This window comes from Vicia villosa, unplaced genomic scaffold (genome assembly GCF_029867415.1).
Source record: "Vicia villosa cultivar HV-30 ecotype Madison, WI unplaced genomic scaffold, Vvil1.0 ctg.000368F_1_1, whole genome shotgun sequence".
Classification (NCBI taxonomy): Eukaryota; Viridiplantae; Streptophyta; class Magnoliopsida; order Fabales; family Fabaceae; genus Vicia; species Vicia villosa.
Window position 1 is genome coordinate 582,436 of NW_026705169.1, and position 20,176 is coordinate 602,611.

The 20,176-nt window shown below is 30.5% G+C and overlaps 1 protein-coding gene and 1 long non-coding RNA gene across 2 annotated transcripts; both read left to right on the plus strand.

Moving 5' to 3' along the window:
- The first annotated feature begins 6,664 nt into the window (after positions 1-6,664).
- On the plus strand, positions 6,665-7,518 carry LOC131627559 (heavy metal-associated isoprenylated plant protein 39-like). The gene is made up of 2 exons (XM_058898400.1): positions 6,665-6,859; positions 7,006-7,518. The coding sequence occupies exons 1-2, from the start codon at positions 6,854-6,856 to the stop codon at positions 7,414-7,416; spliced, it is 417 nt and encodes a 138-aa protein (XP_058754383.1). The 5' UTR covers positions 6,665-6,853; the 3' UTR covers positions 7,417-7,518.
- Positions 7,519-14,563: 7,045 nt separating this feature from the next.
- On the plus strand, positions 14,564-16,397 carry LOC131627560 (uncharacterized). The gene is made up of 2 exons (XR_009291499.1): positions 14,564-14,723; positions 15,941-16,397. It is a non-coding gene; the product is annotated as an uncharacterized LOC131627560 (long non-coding RNA).
- The last annotated feature ends 3,779 nt before the right edge of the window (positions 16,398-20,176 follow it).

A 20,176-nucleotide genomic window follows, 5' to 3' on the forward strand; every position in this document is an offset into this window, starting at 1 on the left:
GAAGATAAAAAACTATGATTAAGAAATGAAGAAAAGGGTATTTTTGCTCTCACAATGTTTCTAGGTCACAAAAGTGTGTTATGATGATAATATTCCCAAAATAACTACAAAAGTGCCTAAATACACAAGAGCCGCACACCCAGATTCGTCGGGCGAATCCCCTTTACAAAAAACACGTGCCAGCAATAGTGCACAAGAGAAGTAGAAAATATCTCCATTCACCGGCCGGACTAGATATCTCGCCTGGCGAATCTTGCTCGCCTTCCCTTTTGTCGGGAAAATCCCTAAGCCAATCACTCCAGGGACTACTGCCTTCACTCGCCCGAATATTCCTGAGCTTCGTCGGGCGAACGCTCGCCTACACGCCACACAATTCGTCAGGCCAACCGTTCTAAACACAGACACCTTCTGCGTCGACCAAATCTTTGATTATTCGACTTTTCTCCAACTTTTGTTGCACTTTTGTGATCATAAAACACTGAAAAACTAGCAAACACATTAAAAATACCAAATATGTACATGTTGCAAGAATCACTTATTTACATAAGCTATTTTAATCAAAAGCCAAGGAAAAGGCTTAAAAGTGTCACAATTTTGCATGAAAATTAAACTACACTTCACACTTAACATCCAACAGTGGGTCATAAAATATGTGTGTGTGTCTGTGTGTGTGTGTGTGTGTGTGTGATTTAATAGAACACGTGTGTTAAACTTTATTCTCCGAAAACTTCCTCTTACCTTTTGCCTCCCATCACAACATTTTATTCTATGTATTATAATTTGCCCCAAACCGCATTCAAATCACTGTCGACCATTCTACCTTAGTGGCTTGCAGCAATCGATTCGGATAATCTTTGTTTGATACAACATGCACCCGAAAAGATAAATACCAGATGTCGAATCAAATGTCACGACACTGATAATAGACCAGTCCTAACAACAATAATAATTATAATGATATAATATGTTGTTGAAAGTAAATAACATAGGTAATTGTTAACCCAGTTCGGTGCAACATCACCTACTCTAGGGACATCCAAGCTAGGGAGGAAATCCACCAAATTTGTATTAGTTAGAAGCCTAAGTAAACAACCTCTTATTTACAATTTTCTCACCTAATCACTACCCGTGCTATTTCTATCTAATACACTCCTAGATATGAGACCATTCTCAGTTCCCATCAAACACATAACAGTGATAACAACAAAGACAATCAAATATAGAAGACACTCTTCCAAGACACACAATCCACTTTTGTTTAAAAGCTTATGAGTGATTGACAAATTACAACTCAAACTCAATCCAACTCTAATATCAAGATGATAATATAGTGACTCACAATGAACAATGAACAAACTAAAACCCTAAAAAAACACTTCAATTGCACAACTTAGTTACACCATTAGGTTTAGAATGTTCTATTGAATAGATTTTCATAAGCATGGGCTTCGGGCTCTTTAGTTGATTTGAAACGCATATCCAAAAATAGCAGTTCCAAATCTTCTACATAATATTCTCCTTAAAATAACGAACAAACATCACATGTTTCCTAAAATGTCTCAACATTGGCCTATTTTATGAAACAAGTGCACGGCTGGAATAGAAACGGTTGTTCCAAAATAAATCATTCTTGTACTACAAAAATATGAGAGATAAAATAACATAGGATCTCTCATTAAATAAATCAAATCTTCCAAGAAGTAAAACCTGAACCTGCACTGATGTTTGGTACAACATGTCAAGATATCCTGCTTAACATCTATCTGCAGTGATGTATGACCAGTATGTCTAGACATCTTATACAACATCTTTCTATGATACTGTTTTATCAAAATTGATTCTTATCATAAAATCACATAATTAACATAAGAGATTGATATACTCGATTTGAAGGACTAGGTAACACCACATTGAGTATGCATAGCCCTTGGATCCTTGAAATCTATATTCTCCAGCCAAAGAGTTTAAGTCTAAACTATAGGAAGTCGTCTGAAGGGGGTACAATATCTCCATAAATTCTATTGGGCTAGTATTTGTAGGCTATGTAGAGAAACCAGTGGATTTAAAATTCAATCACAATATTTAACAACTTTCAATCCAAGAAAACTGAATTATAACGTCCACTAAAAGCCCTCACTAAAAGGAAAAAAACAAACTCTAAAGGGTGTTAGTGTCAGCTAAGCGTCGGGGTTAGGTCGGACACTTCAAATTTGGAAGCAAAGCGTGGCATTCAGCTGACACTAAATCTAGCGCCAGCTTAAGGAAATGTTAAATGGATGCTAATACACAAAAGCCGACGCTATAGTACAAACATGTTTAGTGTTGGCATCGACCTATGTCGACACTATTATGTTGTATTCATTTAGCTAGTGTCGGCTTGGGGCGACACTAGTTACTATATAACCATGTATCATCGGTCTTTGGAGACACTATAGTGTTGTATTCATTTATGTAGCTTCAGCCTAAGGTGACATTATCTATCTTGTACATGTTCCTTAGTGTCGGTTTCTTACAACACTGTCTAGTGATGTGTATTTGTGTAGTATCGGCCTAAGCCGACGCTAAGTCTAATTTTTTTTGGACCTACCAAAACTTGTTCGACTTAGGTTTAACTGGTTGAACCAATTAAATCTTAAACTGGAAGGTTCACCGGTTCGATCTCCGGTCTGATTTTTAAAACATTTGTCTTACCTTTGATTTTTGACGTCTCATGGTAGAAGTTGATCATCCGAGTTATGACCTCTGTATCATTGTGGCTCTTATCACTATTGACAGACGAAGGTATTTAATGATACAGACATGACATCGAATATTAATTTATCTATTATAATATATTTAAGAAAAAAAATTATTTACCCACTTCAAAAAGATCCCATAGAATAAAGTGCATTGAAAATCTCCAAATTTTAAACTATTAAATATATAATTAAATACAATAAAATAATTTGTCATTAATTGATTTGTTGAAAATATACTACCAAACATTTTGTGATGGATAGAGAAATCGTCTTCTTTAATTTTAGAGAAATTATATTTATACACTCAAAATTAAATGTCAAAAATATGTCATTTGTAATTTTATGGTGTATATCAATGTATTTTTAAAATTTGTACAAATATATGAGATAAAAAAAATAAGAGAGATATAGAGACAATTGTATACTACAATTGAGATATAGTATCAAATATGGTGTAAAAATTTTGTTCTTCAAATAATATATAGCTCTTAATTTTATCTCAACTTTAACTTCAAGGAGGTCATTAATCAATATTAAAATTTTAAATAATCTTTTTAGTTGAGTAATAAGCATCTTGCTAAATTTTCTTTTTTTTTTTTTTGTCTTTGGACTTTATAGAATTTTTCAATAATTTTGTTTCATATTTTCTTTTTTTTCCCCAATATTTTTAAATACGTTAAATCTTCATCATTTTAAGAATGAGAGAAATTCTGTATTCGAGCGACTCAGACTCTATACAACAAATCATGATAGTAAAAAAAAGGGTTAAATGGCTTTCACCCCCCTGTAATAGTAGCGAGATTCGGTTTTCCCTCCTATTAAAAAAAAATTTTGTCATGCATATAAACCAACCCCCAAACCACTAAACCAATTTGTTTTAATTGAAATAAGATTGCTCCTGTTATACTATATCTAAAGCTGAGTTTAAATGTATTATTTAAAGCTGTACATATATACTTAAAAAAACTGTATGTTAAATAATTATAAAAAAACGTAAATTAAATATTTTAAAGTTTTTTTTATAATTATATAATATAATATATATAAATGTTAATTAAAACGTTTTTTTAAATAAAGTTGAATAATTTTTTTAAAGTTGAATAAAGTTTAATAATTAACGTTTTTAATTTTTTTAATAAACGTTTTTTTTTAATAAATATGTACAGCTTTTTTAAAAAAAAAATAAATAAATTTAAAAAAAACGTTAAAATGTATTATTTAATTATATAATATAATATATATAAATGTTAATTAAAACGTTTTTTTAATAAAGTTGAATAATTTATTTAAAGTTGAATAAAGTTTAATAATTAACGTTTTTAATTTTTTTAATAAACATTTTTTTTAATAAATATGTACAGCTTTTTTTATATTTATATTATTAAAGTTTTTTTAATTTATATAAACGTTTTTAATAATTTTATTTATATGTTTTCTTCAGTTTTTTATAATTATATAAATGTATTATTTAATAATTTTAATAAATGTTTTTAATTAATATTTTTAATTAATGTTTTAATTATATAAATGTTTTTTTATAATTATATAAATGTTTTTTTAATTAACGTTATAATTATATAAATGTATTTTTAATTAACGTTTTAATTATATAAATGTTTTTTATAATTAAAAACGTTCTAATTATATAAATCTTTTTTTAAAATGTTTTTTAAAAGTTGAATATTATTACTTTATTTATTATTTCATTTATTTAAATCTTTATTTAATATTTTATATATTACTTTATTTATTTATTTTATTTATTTATTATTAATATTAGTTATGTATTAATTAGTTATTATTAATATTATTAATATTTATCTATTACTTAATTATTTATTATTAATATTATTATTAAAAAAATGTTTATCTAAATTATTAAAAAAATGTTTATGAAAATTATTAAAAAAATATTTATATAAATTATTAAATATTACATTTAAATAAAATTATTAAAAAAATGTTTATATAAATTAAAAAAACTGAATAAAAAAAACATTTAAATAAAATTATTAAAAAAACGTTTATGTAAAATAAATAAATAAATAAATAAATAATACATAAAGTAATATATACATATTAATAATAAATTTATAAATAAATAATACATTATAAATATGAATATATACTTTTATTGAAAAAAAAAGTAGAAAAGTAGAAAATATGTTACATATACAGATCCTTCCATATGTAAAACATGAAAGCTTCTATAGCCTAGTGGTAGAGGGACTGCTTGTGAACCCCTTGGAGCTGGGATCGAATCTTGGGTTGTGCAAGTTATTTATTTGCTATTTTTCCAGCCTTTTCAAAGGAAGCCACGTCAGCAGCCAAACAAAGAAATCAGGCGCCCAGTCAGCAAGATTCCACATGCCCAGTCAGCTTCTAAGGGGCGAAGGCTAAATTTTTTTTTAATAAGGGGGAAAACCGAATCTCGCTACTTTGGCAGTCAGCAAGATTCCACATGCCCAGTCAGCTTCTAAGGGGCGAAGGCTAAATTTTTTTTAATAAGGGGAAAACCAAATCTCGCTACTTTGGCAGGGGGGTGAATAGTATTTAACCCTAAAAAAAATTAATAATTTTGTTTTATATTTTCTTTTCTTTTTTAACTCCAATATTTTTTAAAATGTTAAATCTTCAGAGAGACAAATTCACCAAAAATTAAAAGATAAAAGATTGTCTATTTCAATAAGGTTATTCACGTCATTTTAATAAAATTTAATGATATAACTTAATGATTTTTATGAATAAAATAAAAAATAAAAAATAAATTCTTCGGAAAATAGAGAGATTTATCTTATATCTTGATTTTAACGGTGATGGTTGATTACATAGAGTTTGAGTCGTTCGAATTTAAATTTTTTGTGTAAATATTTTAAGATTGATACTTTTTTTTTTGTCTTACTTTATACTTTATATGTTTATCTATTAACTAAGTTTTGTAAGTAGTTTGTATTGTTTTTTCTAAACAAAACTTGTATTATATTGACTTAAATAATTTATCTATATTAAATAAATAGTTAAAATTAATTATATCTTTTTAAGAATATATTAATAATGATGAAATAGATGAAAAGATTGCAAGAAAAATATAAACATTTTCTTAAAATTTATAAAATTATTTTATATTGAAGATATTAGTAATTAGTTGTTAAATTAATAAATTTTGTTAGAATAATAATACAAGTGTAAATAACTGGGGAAATAGTCTCACATTGTATATGAATGCGGTGATTTGAACATGGGAGATTCACTCACCTATCACTTTAAATTTTTGGGTGAATAAGTGGTTTCTCTCCCAAAAGTGTCTAGTCCTACAAAGAAATGTATCAATGCTCCAGTTTAAAAAAAAAAAAAAAAAAAACTCCCCCGACAAATTTAAGATGCTGAAGTATATTTTAATGGGGACAACTTTTCTACCCATCACAAAAAGTTGATAGTATATCTCCAACCAATCACATTATACCATCGAATTTTAACATAATTAATTATTTATTAAATACTACAATTGTTTGTTATTTTCAAAACATTTCACAAAAGAGGTAATCTTACCTAACTTTTTGAGTTGGGTAGATAAAAATTTACCTATTTTAATATATATAATAATAGATAGTGGTGGCAATAAGAGGGGTGTCCGCCGTAGTCTACCACCGACCATGCATCCTGAACCACCATCAAGTAGTATGGGGGCAAATGGATGTACTCGCTTAATGAGTGACCATATATAAATACTTTTCTTTAGTACAGTCTAGTTTAGGTCCACCATTGAACCTGCCATATCTAAAATAATAAATTTCTCACATGAATTTGGTATATGTAGGTTCCAGTGTTCCACGAAGGAACGTATATTGGAAAAGGTCCTTTATTTCTGCTGCTTAAGTTTCCAAGAAAACCACAAACTACTCGTCTTGACTTGTTTACGTTGACCCATCCTTTGTCATCAATCACTCTTCTTTCATTACTATAAAAACCCTCTAACTATCATCTTCACTTCATAACTTCTTTTCAATTTCAAATATCATTCTTCACTGCATCTCTATATCCTATTCTACTATTTTGCATCTAAGAATTGTTCTACCTTATAGCTCTTCTCTCACATTTCACAAGCTTCCATAACAATGATGGTTAGTTAATTCTTTACCCCTGATTACTATTATTTTCTATATCATAGCCAAAATATAATTGGTGAATTTTCTTTTCTTATTTTAAATTTCAAGACTGAATTTTGAATCTTTGCTTTGTCCTAACAATAGTTCATTTTGTGTTACAGAAAATAGTGTTAAAGTTGGATATACATGAAGACAAAATAAAGCAAAAAGCTATGAAGGCAGTCTCTGGCCTTTCAGGTGTTGAGTCAGTTTCAGTGGACATGAAAGACAAGAAATTAACATTAATAGGAAGTATTGATGCAGTAAAAGTAGTGGCTAAGCTAAGGAAGTTTTGTCATGCTGAAATCGTTTCTGTTGGACCAGCTAAAGAGGAAAAGAAAAATGAACCTAAAAAGGACGAGCCTAAAAAGAAGGAAGATGCTAAGAATGATTCAACAAAAATAAATATTATTGATCCTTTGATGTTCTATGGAACACATGCATATTATAATCATCAGATGAAACCACAATACAATCCTTATTACGGCGCAGTTAGCGTTGAAGAGGATCCTAATAGCTGTGTCATCATCTAAGTTTTGTGTATTATGTTTCATAAAAAGTTAATCTGAAAATTTATTGAATTTGTTTTTCTGTTTGTTTTGTAAAAGCAGCATGATGTATATAGCATTGATTATCGTATGAGTTTTGCAAGACTATTCTTTTGCATTTTCTTTGTATAAGTACATTCTTAATCAATATTATACTATCTAAACTTAAACATCAATTCTCTGAGTTATTGGATTTACTATTAACAACTTTGTTCTGTCACAAAAGTGTAGCCCAGTGGTGTAGATAACTATAAAACATGATAAAGGTTCGATGCCTAGCAATAAATTGCCTATCCTTTAAAAAAGTAATTAACCATTAACATTTTACCTATGAAAAACAAAACCATGCTGTGTGCAACTTTAGCAACAATACTTGCCTTGGGAGCTAAGAATGAAAGGAACACTGAGACACTAGACTAAACCACCCACCAACTACTAGTTTCAAAATATGGGATATTTCATACACATGAGACGTGAGACATTTGGTTAATCACTAAAATTATAGTTAATTCGCTTAGATAGATATTTAATTGTGGAGGAGTGTTCTTAAAGACGGGCCGCGATTGGATGTCGACACACAATTTATCATGGACAAATTTTTCAATCTCGTTACTGCTGGTTATTCTTGCCAGGCTGGTACTGATAAGTTTTTTTGGGCTGCAACCTCTGAAGGTAACTTCTCCATGAAGTTCTGCTACAACCTTATCTCTAAGGCCGATTCTCTCTTCATCTGGACCACCGAAATCAGAACGGCACTCGCATTCTTATGGGACTTAAAGGCTCCTTCAAGAATCCTCATGTTTGGTTGGCGTCTCATCAGGCTGGCCACGCGGGATCAACTATCAAAGAGAGGAGTTATTCATTTGAACTCAGATAAGTGTTACGTTTTTTGTTTTATCGAAGACGAATCGGCATCCCATTTATTTGATGCCTGTTTCATCTCTTCCCGCATCAGGAAAGCCGTTGCGAACTAGATGGGCGATAAGGTTTCTCTGCCTTTAAATCTTCTCACTAACTCTCTTCTGCATTTTCACTTTGTGAAGGCTCCCTTTCACAACGTCGTGGGTCTGATTTGGCTAGCCACTTCTTGGAATTTATGGCTTTTTCGTAACAAAATTCTGTTTAGAGATAAGGTGTCTAGCTTTGAGAAATGTCTTAATTCTATCATATTTTTGTCTTGGGGGTGGTTATCCTTTTGTAATGACAAAAATAATCGTTCTTTTTTAGAATGGTTCTCCTCTCCCCTTGATTGTCTCTAGGGTGCGTCCCTTTGTATCCTAGTTCGAGTATTCCAAATAATCGTTTATTGAATTTTGTTGTTTAATTAAAAATTAAGATTACATTTTAAATTGGGGGATTTGATTAATGATTTAGTTAATTAAATTAATGTGATTTTGTTGAGACGGCTTCCCACTTGTTTGTTTGTCACGTTAATTAGTTAGTATTGTTTGGTATAAAAATTTTAGTTGGTTGAAGTGACAGATAACTTTTCCAAAGAATCCTAATCTTCTTTTTGAGAGTTTCATTTATCTTTTTGTAAGGTGAGTCTGTGAGATATTGGATCGAACTTTAGTATGGTCGAAGGGTAGCTTCTTGGTTCGACAGGATTAAGTATGAAGTCGAAGGTTGTTCCAATGCTTGTGTCGAAGATGCTAGGGTTGTTAGCATGTTAAATTAGGTTTAGTGTTTAAACCCTAATTTGTTAAGTTAGCTTGTTTATTAAGTTGGCTTGTGTAATGGGCCTTGTGGAAAGAGCCCATTAGTTAGTATGTTAGATTTTATTATAAATAGCATACTAGTCTCTCATCATTGCAACACAGCAAATCCTAATTTAGGGTGAGAGAGGTTATTTGTTATTCTTGTAAACTTGTAATCTTGTTTTCTAAGAGAAAGTAAAAGAATAGCAGTTATAACCAATTCTTGTGTTCTTCTTCTTCCTTGTTCTTTATTCTTTCCTTGTATTATACTTTGTTCTTGGCATTGAATTCACAACAAATTGGTGCGGTGAGCATGGAGAAGATGCCTTCAACAAAGTATGAGATTGAAAAGTTCACCGGAGTGAATGATTTTGGTCTGTGGCGCTTGAAGATGAAAGCCCTACTGGTTCAACAGGGTTGTTTGGAAGCGTTGAAGGGGGGGCAACCATGAATGTTGAATTAACGACAATGGAGAAGAAGACTATGATCGTGAAAGCACACAGCGCAATTTTGTTGAGCCTTGGTGATAAGGCTCCCAGACAGGTATCAAAGGAGACGACGGCATCAGGGTTATGGGTGAAACTTGAAAGTTTGTATATGACCAAATCGCTGGTAAATCGACTATACCTGAAGCAAGCTTTGTATTCATTCAAGATGATTGAAGACAAAGTGTTGGCTGAGCAGTTGGATATGTTCAACAAGCTGATTCTTGATCTTGATAATATTGATGTGAAGATCGATGATGAAGATCAAGCGCTGTTACTATTGTGCGCTTTGTCTCGATCACATGCTCACTTCAAAGAAACTCTCTTGTATGGAAAGGAGTCCCTGACCTTTGAAGAAGTTCAATCAGCCCTGTATTCTAAGGACTTGAACGAATGAAAGGAGCATAAACCTTCGACTGTTGGTGAAGGTTTGGCCGTTAAAGGAAAATTCTTACGAAAGGATGGTAAGTTCGACAAGAAGAAGGGCAAAAGTCAGTTGAAGTCTTACAGTGGCGAAACATCTGGCATTCGATGCTATCATTGTAAGAAGGAGGGTAACACAAGAAAGGTGTGCCCTGAACGCCTGAAAGATCATGGAGGTAAGGGTAATGGCAACGCTGCCATTGTTCAAGATGATTTCGAATTATCTGGATTTCTTGTGGTTTCAAGTGGTGACTCTAGGAAAGAGTGGATTATGGATTCAGGTTGCACTTGGCACATGACTCCAAACAAAGACTTGTTCGAGGAATTATGTGATCAAGATGGTGGATCAGTACTGCGGGGAAACAAAAAAGCTTGCAAGATTGCAGGTGTTGGATCTGTGAGATTCAAGTTCCATGATGAATCAATAAGGTTGTTGACTGAAGTCAGGTATGTTCCTGATTTGAAGAGAAATATGCTTTCTCTTGGTGAATTCGACAAGAAAGGATATGTTTTCCAAGGAGAGAAAAGTATCCTAAGAGTCATGAAGGGGTCGAAGGAAGTCTTGAGATGCGTGAAGAAACAAGGCTTGTATACCCTTGAGGCTGAAGTTGTAAGTGGTTCGACAAATGTTGCATCCACAAAACCGTTGTCGAAGACAGAAATCTGGCATATGAGATTGGGCCATGCCAGTGAAAGGGGTCTGGTCGAATTAGGGAAACAAAATCTGCTTGGTGGAGACAAAGTCGAAAAGCTGAAGTTTTGTGAACCCTGTGTACTTGGAAAGTCTTGCAGAGTGAAGTTCAACAAAGGCAAACAAAGAACACATGGATCCCTTGATTACATCCATGCTGATCTTTGGGGGCTTGCAAGGTGTGCATCACATTCTGTAGCGAGGTATTTCCTATCCATAGTAGATGATTATTCCAGGAAGTTATGGGTATTCATCCAGAAGACTAAAGATGAAACTTTTGGGAATTTCAAAAGTTGGAAGACTCTGGTCGAAAATCATACTGGCAAGAAGGTCAAGAGGTTGAGAACCGATAATGGCCTTGAATTTTGCAATGAGGCGTTCGACAGTTTTTGTGCAGCCTCTGGTATTGCAAGGCACAGAACTACTGCAGGTACTTCAAAGCAAAATGGTTTGGTTGAAAGGTTTAATCGAACTATTTTGGAGAGAGTCAGATGCATGTTGACTAGTGCTGGATTAAAGAAGGTGTTCTGGGCTGAGGCTGTTTCGACAACAACATATCTAATAAACAGATGTCCTTCGACAACGTTAAATATGAAAACACCAGAAGAAGTTTGGTCGGGACATCCACCAGATCTCGAAAAACTGAGGGTATTTGGCTGTGTAGCCTATGCTCATATTAGGCAAGACAAGGTCGAACCTAGAGCTTTGAAATGCATGTTCATGGGATACCCTGAAGAAGTCAAAGTTTATAGGCTGTGGTGCCTAGAGCCAGGTCACAGGAGGTGTATCATCAATCGAGATGTAGTTTTCAATGAAGCTGAGATGGCTTTCAAGAAAACTGATGATGATGATGGTCGAAGTGCAGAAGAGCTGGAACAGGTAGAGATTCCTGTTGAGATGGAGCAAGTTGATGCTGAATTGCATAACCATGATGAAGTCGAAGAAGAAGCATTGTGGCTTGAAGGTTTTGCGAAGGAGCTGAAACTTCAAGGTCGAGGTATCACTGTTAAATGTGATAGTCAAAGTGCAATACACTTGTCGAAGAACTCAATATATCATGAGCGAACTAAGCACATCGATGTGAGGTTGCGTTTCGTCAGAGAAGTAATCGAGCGTGGAGAAGTCCAAGTGCTGAAGGTTTCGACTGAGGACAATGTTGCTGATATGATCACCAAGACATTGCCGAGTTGCAATTTTTTCCACTGTATGCAGTTGATAAAGCTGCATGAAGAAAGCTAGTTGTTCCCTGGATGTTGTAGAGTTAGATCCAAGGTGGAGCATGGTCGAAGGGTAGCTTCTTGGTTCGACAGGATTAAGCATGAAGCCGAAGGTTGTTCCAATGCTTGTGTCGAAGATGCTAGGGTTGTTAGCATGTTAAATTAGGTTTAGTGTTTAAACCCTAATTTGTTAAGTTAGCTTGTTTATTAAGTTGGCTTGTGTAATGGGCCTTGTGGAAAAAGTCCATTAGTTAGTATGTTAGGTTTTATTATAAATAACATACTAGTCTCTCATCATTGCAACACAGCATATCCTAATTTAGGGTGAGAGAGGTTATTTGTTATTCTTGTAAACTTGTAATCTTGTTTTCTAAGAGAAAGTAAAAGAATAGAAGTTATAACCAATTCTTGTGTTCTTCTTCTTCCTTGTTCTTTATTCTTCCCTTGTATTATATTTTATTCTTGGCATTGAATTCACAACAGAGTCTATGAGAGTTTTTACTATGATTTAGCATGTCGTACTTTTGACCATTGGAGAGCTTGAAATGACTTTGTTTTTTCTGGTGTATCATCAAACATGAAAAAATTGGAGAAAAAAAGTATTGTTTTTGTCTTGGAAGTGGTTCTTGAAAAGTTCAATGGAGAACTCTTGTACTTTCTTTGAATGGCTTCAAAACTCTATCTTTCGAATTAATCAATAATGAATTGAGATTATTGGTTAGGTTAAGAGTGAATGTGTTTCTTCTTTCTTTGCTGGTGGTCTTTGATTTGGTGTTAGTGGTCTAGCTACCTTAAGATCTAACTCAATTATAGCAATTTTTAGATGACATTTTTTGGAGTTAACTTGCAATTTATTTATGGTGGTAGCTTTTTAACTTTTTGGCATTGCAGGGTCGTGTACAAATGTGAGTTGGAAGTTCTACGTTGCTTCTAAAATTGCAGGTTGAGCATTTTATAAGAGAGAAGACTCATATACCTATCACCTTAAGATTTTGAGTGAATATATGGTGTCTCTTTCACTTGTATTTTGCTCTTGACCCAATTGCTCCCCATGATGACTCAGCAGTGGTATCAGAGTCGATGGTTCAATTAAGGGACCAACTCCTTGTATCGAAAGTCTTTCTGACAATGTGCTTGAAAGTGCCCCAACGACTTTGAGGGGGTGATTGTTGAATACAAGTCATGAGTTGGAAGTCTCACATTTCTTATAAAAGTGGAGGTAGAACACTTTATAAGAGGGAAGACTCATGCACCTATCACTTTAAGATTTTGGATGAATATATACACTACAACATTTGTTGTCTCTAGCAACACTTTTATAGGTAACATGTAAAAATTGTTGCCTAAAATTATATAGGCAACGATTTATGGCTGTTGCCAAAAATATATTTGCAACCCTTGATAATCGTTGCCTAAAATACTTTGGGGGACATTTTTGAAGCGTAACTCTTTTATTTTTTTGGCAACGACTGTTAACTGTACTCTTAATTACTTTTGGGGACGATTTTTTAGCATCATTTTACTATTTCTTTAGCAATGGTTAATAATTGTCCCCTTAAATATTTTTGGGGACATTTTTAAATTGTTACATTAGTTTTAATAAAAGGCTACATTTCTTCAATGTTACATATAATTTTAACAACAGCAAATTTTTGGTGCAGTCTTCGAGGCTAAAAAACAATTATTTTTTTCCAAATATTATTAGAAAAAATTTAAATATAAAAAATCATCTAACACATAATATAATAATATACTATTATATATATAAAATTTTAAGTTCAATCATTTATTAAAATAATATAATTTTTGTTAAGAAATATTATAATAATATAAATATGATTTGAAAATTTAAGTGGCACACATGAATTGATTTATGAGCACGGAGATTACAACTAACTAAAAATATAATAATATATTAATAGTTAATAGTTCTTAATTATGTGAGAGCAATGTAGTTTAGAATTATCACATTTTTCTCCTCTCTACAATTATTAAATTCAACGTGTACGTGTTTACTAATAATAAAATAAAAAAGATAATACTAATAAAAAATATTGTAGGCATAGAAATCTCTTTAAAAAAAAGAGAATACTAATAAAAAATATTGTAGGTATAAAAATCTCTATTAGAAAAATCTAGTAAGAAATGTCTTTTGGCCAAAAGACATTTATTTAATTTAATCGCAAAATATTTTTAATTTAACATTTCTTCAAACATTTAAAATTTTATTTAACATTTCTTCAATTATTATAATATTTATTTAATTTAATACTAAAATATATATTTTATGAAATTAAATTATTTAAAACATGTTTCGTAATATAAATTTAAAAACAAAGAACTCTTTTGTAATAAAACAATCAATCCACCCTAAAATTTAAAAGCAAGCTTATATTTAAAGACACAATAATTTTTAAATAAGATTTATATATTTTTCAAACGGTCTTGCGGTGAATAAATAATTTACATAAATTATTTTATATAATAAAAATTAAAAAGAAAAAAGAAAAAAAAAACACTCATGAACAAAAATCACCTGGGCCAGCCCAATACCCATAACCGGTTCACACATGTATAAGAGAAATGCTGTATAGAAACCTAATCACGAACAACCAAACTAATACACAAATTTATTGATGTCGGTCGCGTTGCTGTGCATCGCGGGTCGTGTTGCCGCCGGTCATATTGTTGCGAGTGTTGCTGTGTTATTGCGCTCGAACAATACTTAGAGCTTGCCGTGTTGAAGCTGCAAGATCATTTGAACCAGATACATTGTATGGTGAGCTTGATTTTTAGGAATAATACATGACTTATACTAAATATTCTTATAGATGCTGTATGTTTCAACTTTCAAAATTCTATGTGTAATATGCGTTGCTATTGTGCTTGGTTATGAGTTAGGATGATCTATTTCTTTTTATTTTTATTTCAGCCAAAGTAACTTGATTTCTCGATGATTTAGGTTTTTCCTAAATTAGAGTTTCTCTTCTTTTTTGACCTAATCAAAACTCTAATGGAATGTTAACAAACTAATAGATAGAAAATGGATTCCCTACTACTATTACTTTCGAATTGGTAAATATTTTGCAAGGATAGCAGACAACTTGTTATTAGAAAGTATAAGGAAAAGTATAAGGAAATTTATTTTACTCAGGTTACTTATGGTTTCAGGGATGATACACCAGATATAGAATTAGATATAGAATTGAATGATAAATCAATATAAATAAGGTTTGTCAAAACCCCAATTTATTGTTGAATTGAACCAATTAGGTTACTCTTTGAAATAGATAGAAACCATTTTTTCAATTTTCCAATCTCAGGAGAAATAATTCCACCAAAAAATTGTTGTGTCCTAAAAGAGAAAAAAATGTTGTAGCGTCAGTTGTGTTATATATATATATATATATATATATATATATATATATATATATATATATATATATTTACTTTTTCAGATTTGTAATATATTTGCGTGTGCGTGTGCGTGCGCGTGTGTGTGAGATAAGGGTAGTATTAGCCGCAGAGTTTAAATATAGTCATGGTTTTAGCACGGTTACTTTTGATCAGCGGCGTTTGTGGCCATGTTGTTAAGGGTCTGTTAATGCATAATTGAGTGTGTGTGTGTGTGTGTGAGATAAGGGTAGTATTAGCCGTAGAGTTTAAATATAGTCATGGTTGTAGCACTGATACTTTTGATCAGCGGCGTTCGCGGCCATGTTTTTAAGGGTATGTTAATGCATAATTGAGTGTGTGTGTGTGTAATAAGGGTAGTATTAGCCGTAGAGTTTAAATATAGTCATGGTTGTAGCACTGATACTTTTGATTAGCGGCGTTCGCGATCATGTTGTTAAGGGTATGTTAATGCATAATTGAGTATGGTTTGCTCGTTGTTTTTGTTTTTATTTGTGCAAGGTTTAATTCTTGTTGATGTCCTAATTGTCTTTTGGATCAAAAATATTTATGGTTGATGTATTTTTTTTCTTATGCAACAAGGTATCAATGAAGATGTTGAAAAGAATGAGATAAATGATGAAATTCAAGAGGATGACGTAGATGATGGATTTCAAGAGGACGTCGTAGGTGACGAATTTCAAGAGGACGACATAGATCTTGATGATAAATTTCAAGAGGACGATATAGATGGTGAATTTTTCAAGAGGACGACGTAGATGAATAATTTTTGGAAGACAACATATGTGATGAATTTCAAGAGGACGATCTGGATGATGAATTCCAAGAAGACTAACATGAATGAGTTGGATGATGTCTTTTTTGGTTTTTAGTTGAAAGCATTAGACTTGAACTATGTTTTTCTTTTCTTTTCTTGAACTATGTTTTTTTGTTATTTTACTAGGGTCATACTTCAAATGTTACATTAGGAATTTTGTTTACGGGATACTATCTCGATTTTATTACAATATTACAAATTTTATGGATGTACGGTTAAATTTGATCTTGTTTAAGTTATAATAATTGACATTTTTATAGGCCGGTCATAATCAATTATATTATTTAGAAAATAAATGAAAAATTGTATATTTTATGAGGAACTATGGCTACACTTTAAAAATGGTCCTCTTGATTCAGATCTAAGGCAACGCTTATTAATTGTAGCCGCATATGGCAACGCTTAAAAAATGTCGCCCCAGAAGCCACAAATAATCGTCCCCTTTTCCTTTTGTTTAGGCGGCGTTTTTAGAAAGCGTGCCCAAAGATCACGAAAAAACGTCCTCTTAGATTATAGGCAACGCTCGCATAAGAGACGCCTAAAAAACGTCCCCTATTCTTTTAGGCAACGATTTTAAGAGTTCTGACAACGTTTTCCAAGTGTTGCCAGAGACAAGAAATGTTGTAGTGATAGTGTCTATTTCACTTATGAGTTGTTTTTGACTCAATGTATATGTTCTTCGTGATGACTAAAATTATGCTAAAATTATATTTAGTGAGTTTTGTTTGGAGCTACTTGTACAATTTGTATCAACTGTCTATTCATTTCTTTTGTTGTTTAGATTCTTTTCCCTCCTTCTATTATTTATTAATATTATTATTTTCATTAAAAAAATTAAGAAAATTTCTTTACCCACCTCCCTATAGGGGTCACCCCCAGCAAAAACCCCACTTTACCCCTGCTTCGGAAATACATTTCCGAAATATATTTTTTTTCTAAATTTTTTCAGACTTCGAAAGTGCATTTCCGAAAAAATCCCAAAAATTAGGATTTTGATTAATTCGGAGATGCATCTCCGAAAAAAAAAAACTAAAAATCCCAAAAATTAATTTTAGGATATTAATTAATTCATATATCATAAGTTTGATATAATTTATGAGTAATGAATAATAATAATTATATATTTTGATATAATTTATGAGTTAGGAATAATAATTATTATATATTTTTATTCTGATTCATATTTTAAAATTTAAAATAATTTTAATTAAAAAAACTAAAATAATTTCACTTACAAAATGAGTTATAATTTTTATTTATATAATTATAATAATTATTATGTATTTACAAAAAACATTAAAAAAATGAGTGTTTTAATTTATATATTTATATAATAATTATAATATATTTATAAATATTAATATATATTTATATATTTATATAATAATTATTATATATTAATTGTAAATATATTTATATATTTATATAATAATTATAAAATTAAAAAAATGAGTGTTTTAATTTATAATAATTATTATATATTTATATATTAATTATTATATATTTATATATTATATATTTATATATTTCACTTACAATATTAATAATTATTATTATATATTTATATATTTCTATTCTGATTCATAATTAAAAATGAGTTATAATTTTTTATTTAGTTTTAAAAAATTAAAAAAAGATTTTGTCTTAATTTTATTTAATGAATAAATTTTATATTTAATTCTATATAATTCAAAATTTATTTATGGAATTAAAATGTTTTTGATTTATATAAGTTAATAAAATAATTTTTAACTTTAAAATTGTTTAGAAAATTTTGATTCACCTTGATTTTATTGATTCACCTTCATTTTATTGATTCACCTTGATTTTATACCTATTAATTGTATTGATTCACCTTGATTTTAATTTTTTAATAATTATTGAATTCTTTCGGAAGTGTATATCCGAAACATTCCAATTAGACCAATTTGGTCTTAGAATATTTCGGATATGCATCTCCGAAGACACCCCTCCCAAAAAAAAGTGTTTTCGGAAATGCATCTCCGAAAACACCTTTTTTTTTCGTGTTTTCGGAAGTGCATTTTCGAAATAAGATAAATTTTGAAAAAAAAAGCATTTCGGAAGTGCATTTCCGAAGTGAGGGTATTTTGAGTTTTTCACCAGAGGTGACCAAGAAGATAGGGAGGTGGGTAAAGAAATTCTCAAAATTAAATTTAAAATTTATGTGATTAACAAGGTGATACAGATGTAAAAGAAAATCAGTCTATGATTATTACTGAAAATGTATGATAAAATATAAAAGGAAGAAGGGTTTTATATGGTTTACTACTTATATGGTTTACTCTTAGGGTGTGTTTGGTTTGGAAGAGAAGTTGCGAAGAGAGAAATAGATAAGAGAGAGTGTAAGAAGAGAGAAATAAGTGTGAAATAGAGTAGATTTAAAATATTGATTGGTTTAAGAGAAAGAAAGAAGAAATAGAAAAGAAAGAAGTGTGGTATATTTTTAAAAATACTATTATACCCTTATAACAAATAACATTTTAAATAAAATAAAATTAATTATTTTAATTTAAATTAAATTAACTAATTATTTTGAATGTATATTTTTAATTATATATATAACAAAACAATAAAATATAATTAATTAAATAATAACACTGTAAAAATTAATAATTAGTAATTTTATTTATTATTTTAAAAGTAGAATTGTAAAATAAAACACAAACTTTATTAAAAAAAACATGAAACTAAGCTTAGAATTGTAAAATGAAAAACGTCAAAGTTTATAAAATTGTTTGAAATTGTAAGAAATGAAAAGTGAAGCCTTGTGCCCAATAATTCTATAAAATTGTGAAGTAGAACTGTTAAAATAAATAAAAAACGTGAAAGTGAAGCCTTATGCCCAACAAGATGAGAAGGGTAATACAGGAAATAACACATTTCTTCTTTCTTTCTTCACAGTTTAGAGAAGAAATGGAAAGTGCATGGGACCCATATTATATTAATCTCTCTCTCCTTTTTCTTTCCAAACCAAGCAAGAGAAGTTTAGTATTTCTCACCAAGTTCTCTCTTATCAACTTCTCTCTTCTCTATTTCACTCAAAACAAACACACCCTTAATGTCCAAATAGACCCTTAAACTTTTATGAGCTTTAAAGGTTGTACTCTTGAAACATTTTTATTACAAAATATTGTCGTATTCTGCCTTTGAATTTTTTATTGATTAATTAATGAATTAATGTTGACTCCGCTTTATGGATAATACTAAATGACAATGATTTAAGTAGTTGAGATCTGTCTTAGATAATGATAATAATATATGATTTATTTAAACGCTTTAAATAAAGTGATTCCCATTAATCAATGTGTTTAGGTGATTATAAGATCTAGAAGCCCACTTAGTTGATACTTATATATGATCACATGTAGCTTTTGGTATATTGAAATATGTATTAGATGTAATGCATGACGGAAACAAGTGCAATAAATCATACTTTAAATGTAAACGTCAAGACTTTACATTTTAATAAGACAACCAGATCTTTTAAGGCTGTCAAATTTCAACTGTACTAATTTATATTGGGAGTTTAGAGGGAACAGGTGAAGAATTTTTTTATTAAAATAACTAAATTTTATAAAATAAAATTCTAAATAATCAAGGTTCACCACTAATTCTCAAAATAACAATATTTTTAAAAAAATGTCAACACAGAGATATAATTTAGAATTACAAGATTGATGAAAATGGAGTAATTGAATATAAAGAGAGAGCAACAGAGAATTAGAGAGTATAATTGACGGTCAAAATATACTCATACAACATTTGTATTTACTATATAATGATATCTCAAAGGTAAATATAAGTACAAAGGATTGGAACACAAGCAACAAACTAAAATAACAGAAAATCTAAAACTAACTGTCTGTAAATCGTTTACTGTTGTGGCAGTGCAAAACATACACGAGCGGACAAACACTCGAAATTTAATGAAATCGCCATAGAAGTTTATTTTTAAAGGAAAAACGTCAATAAAATCCTAA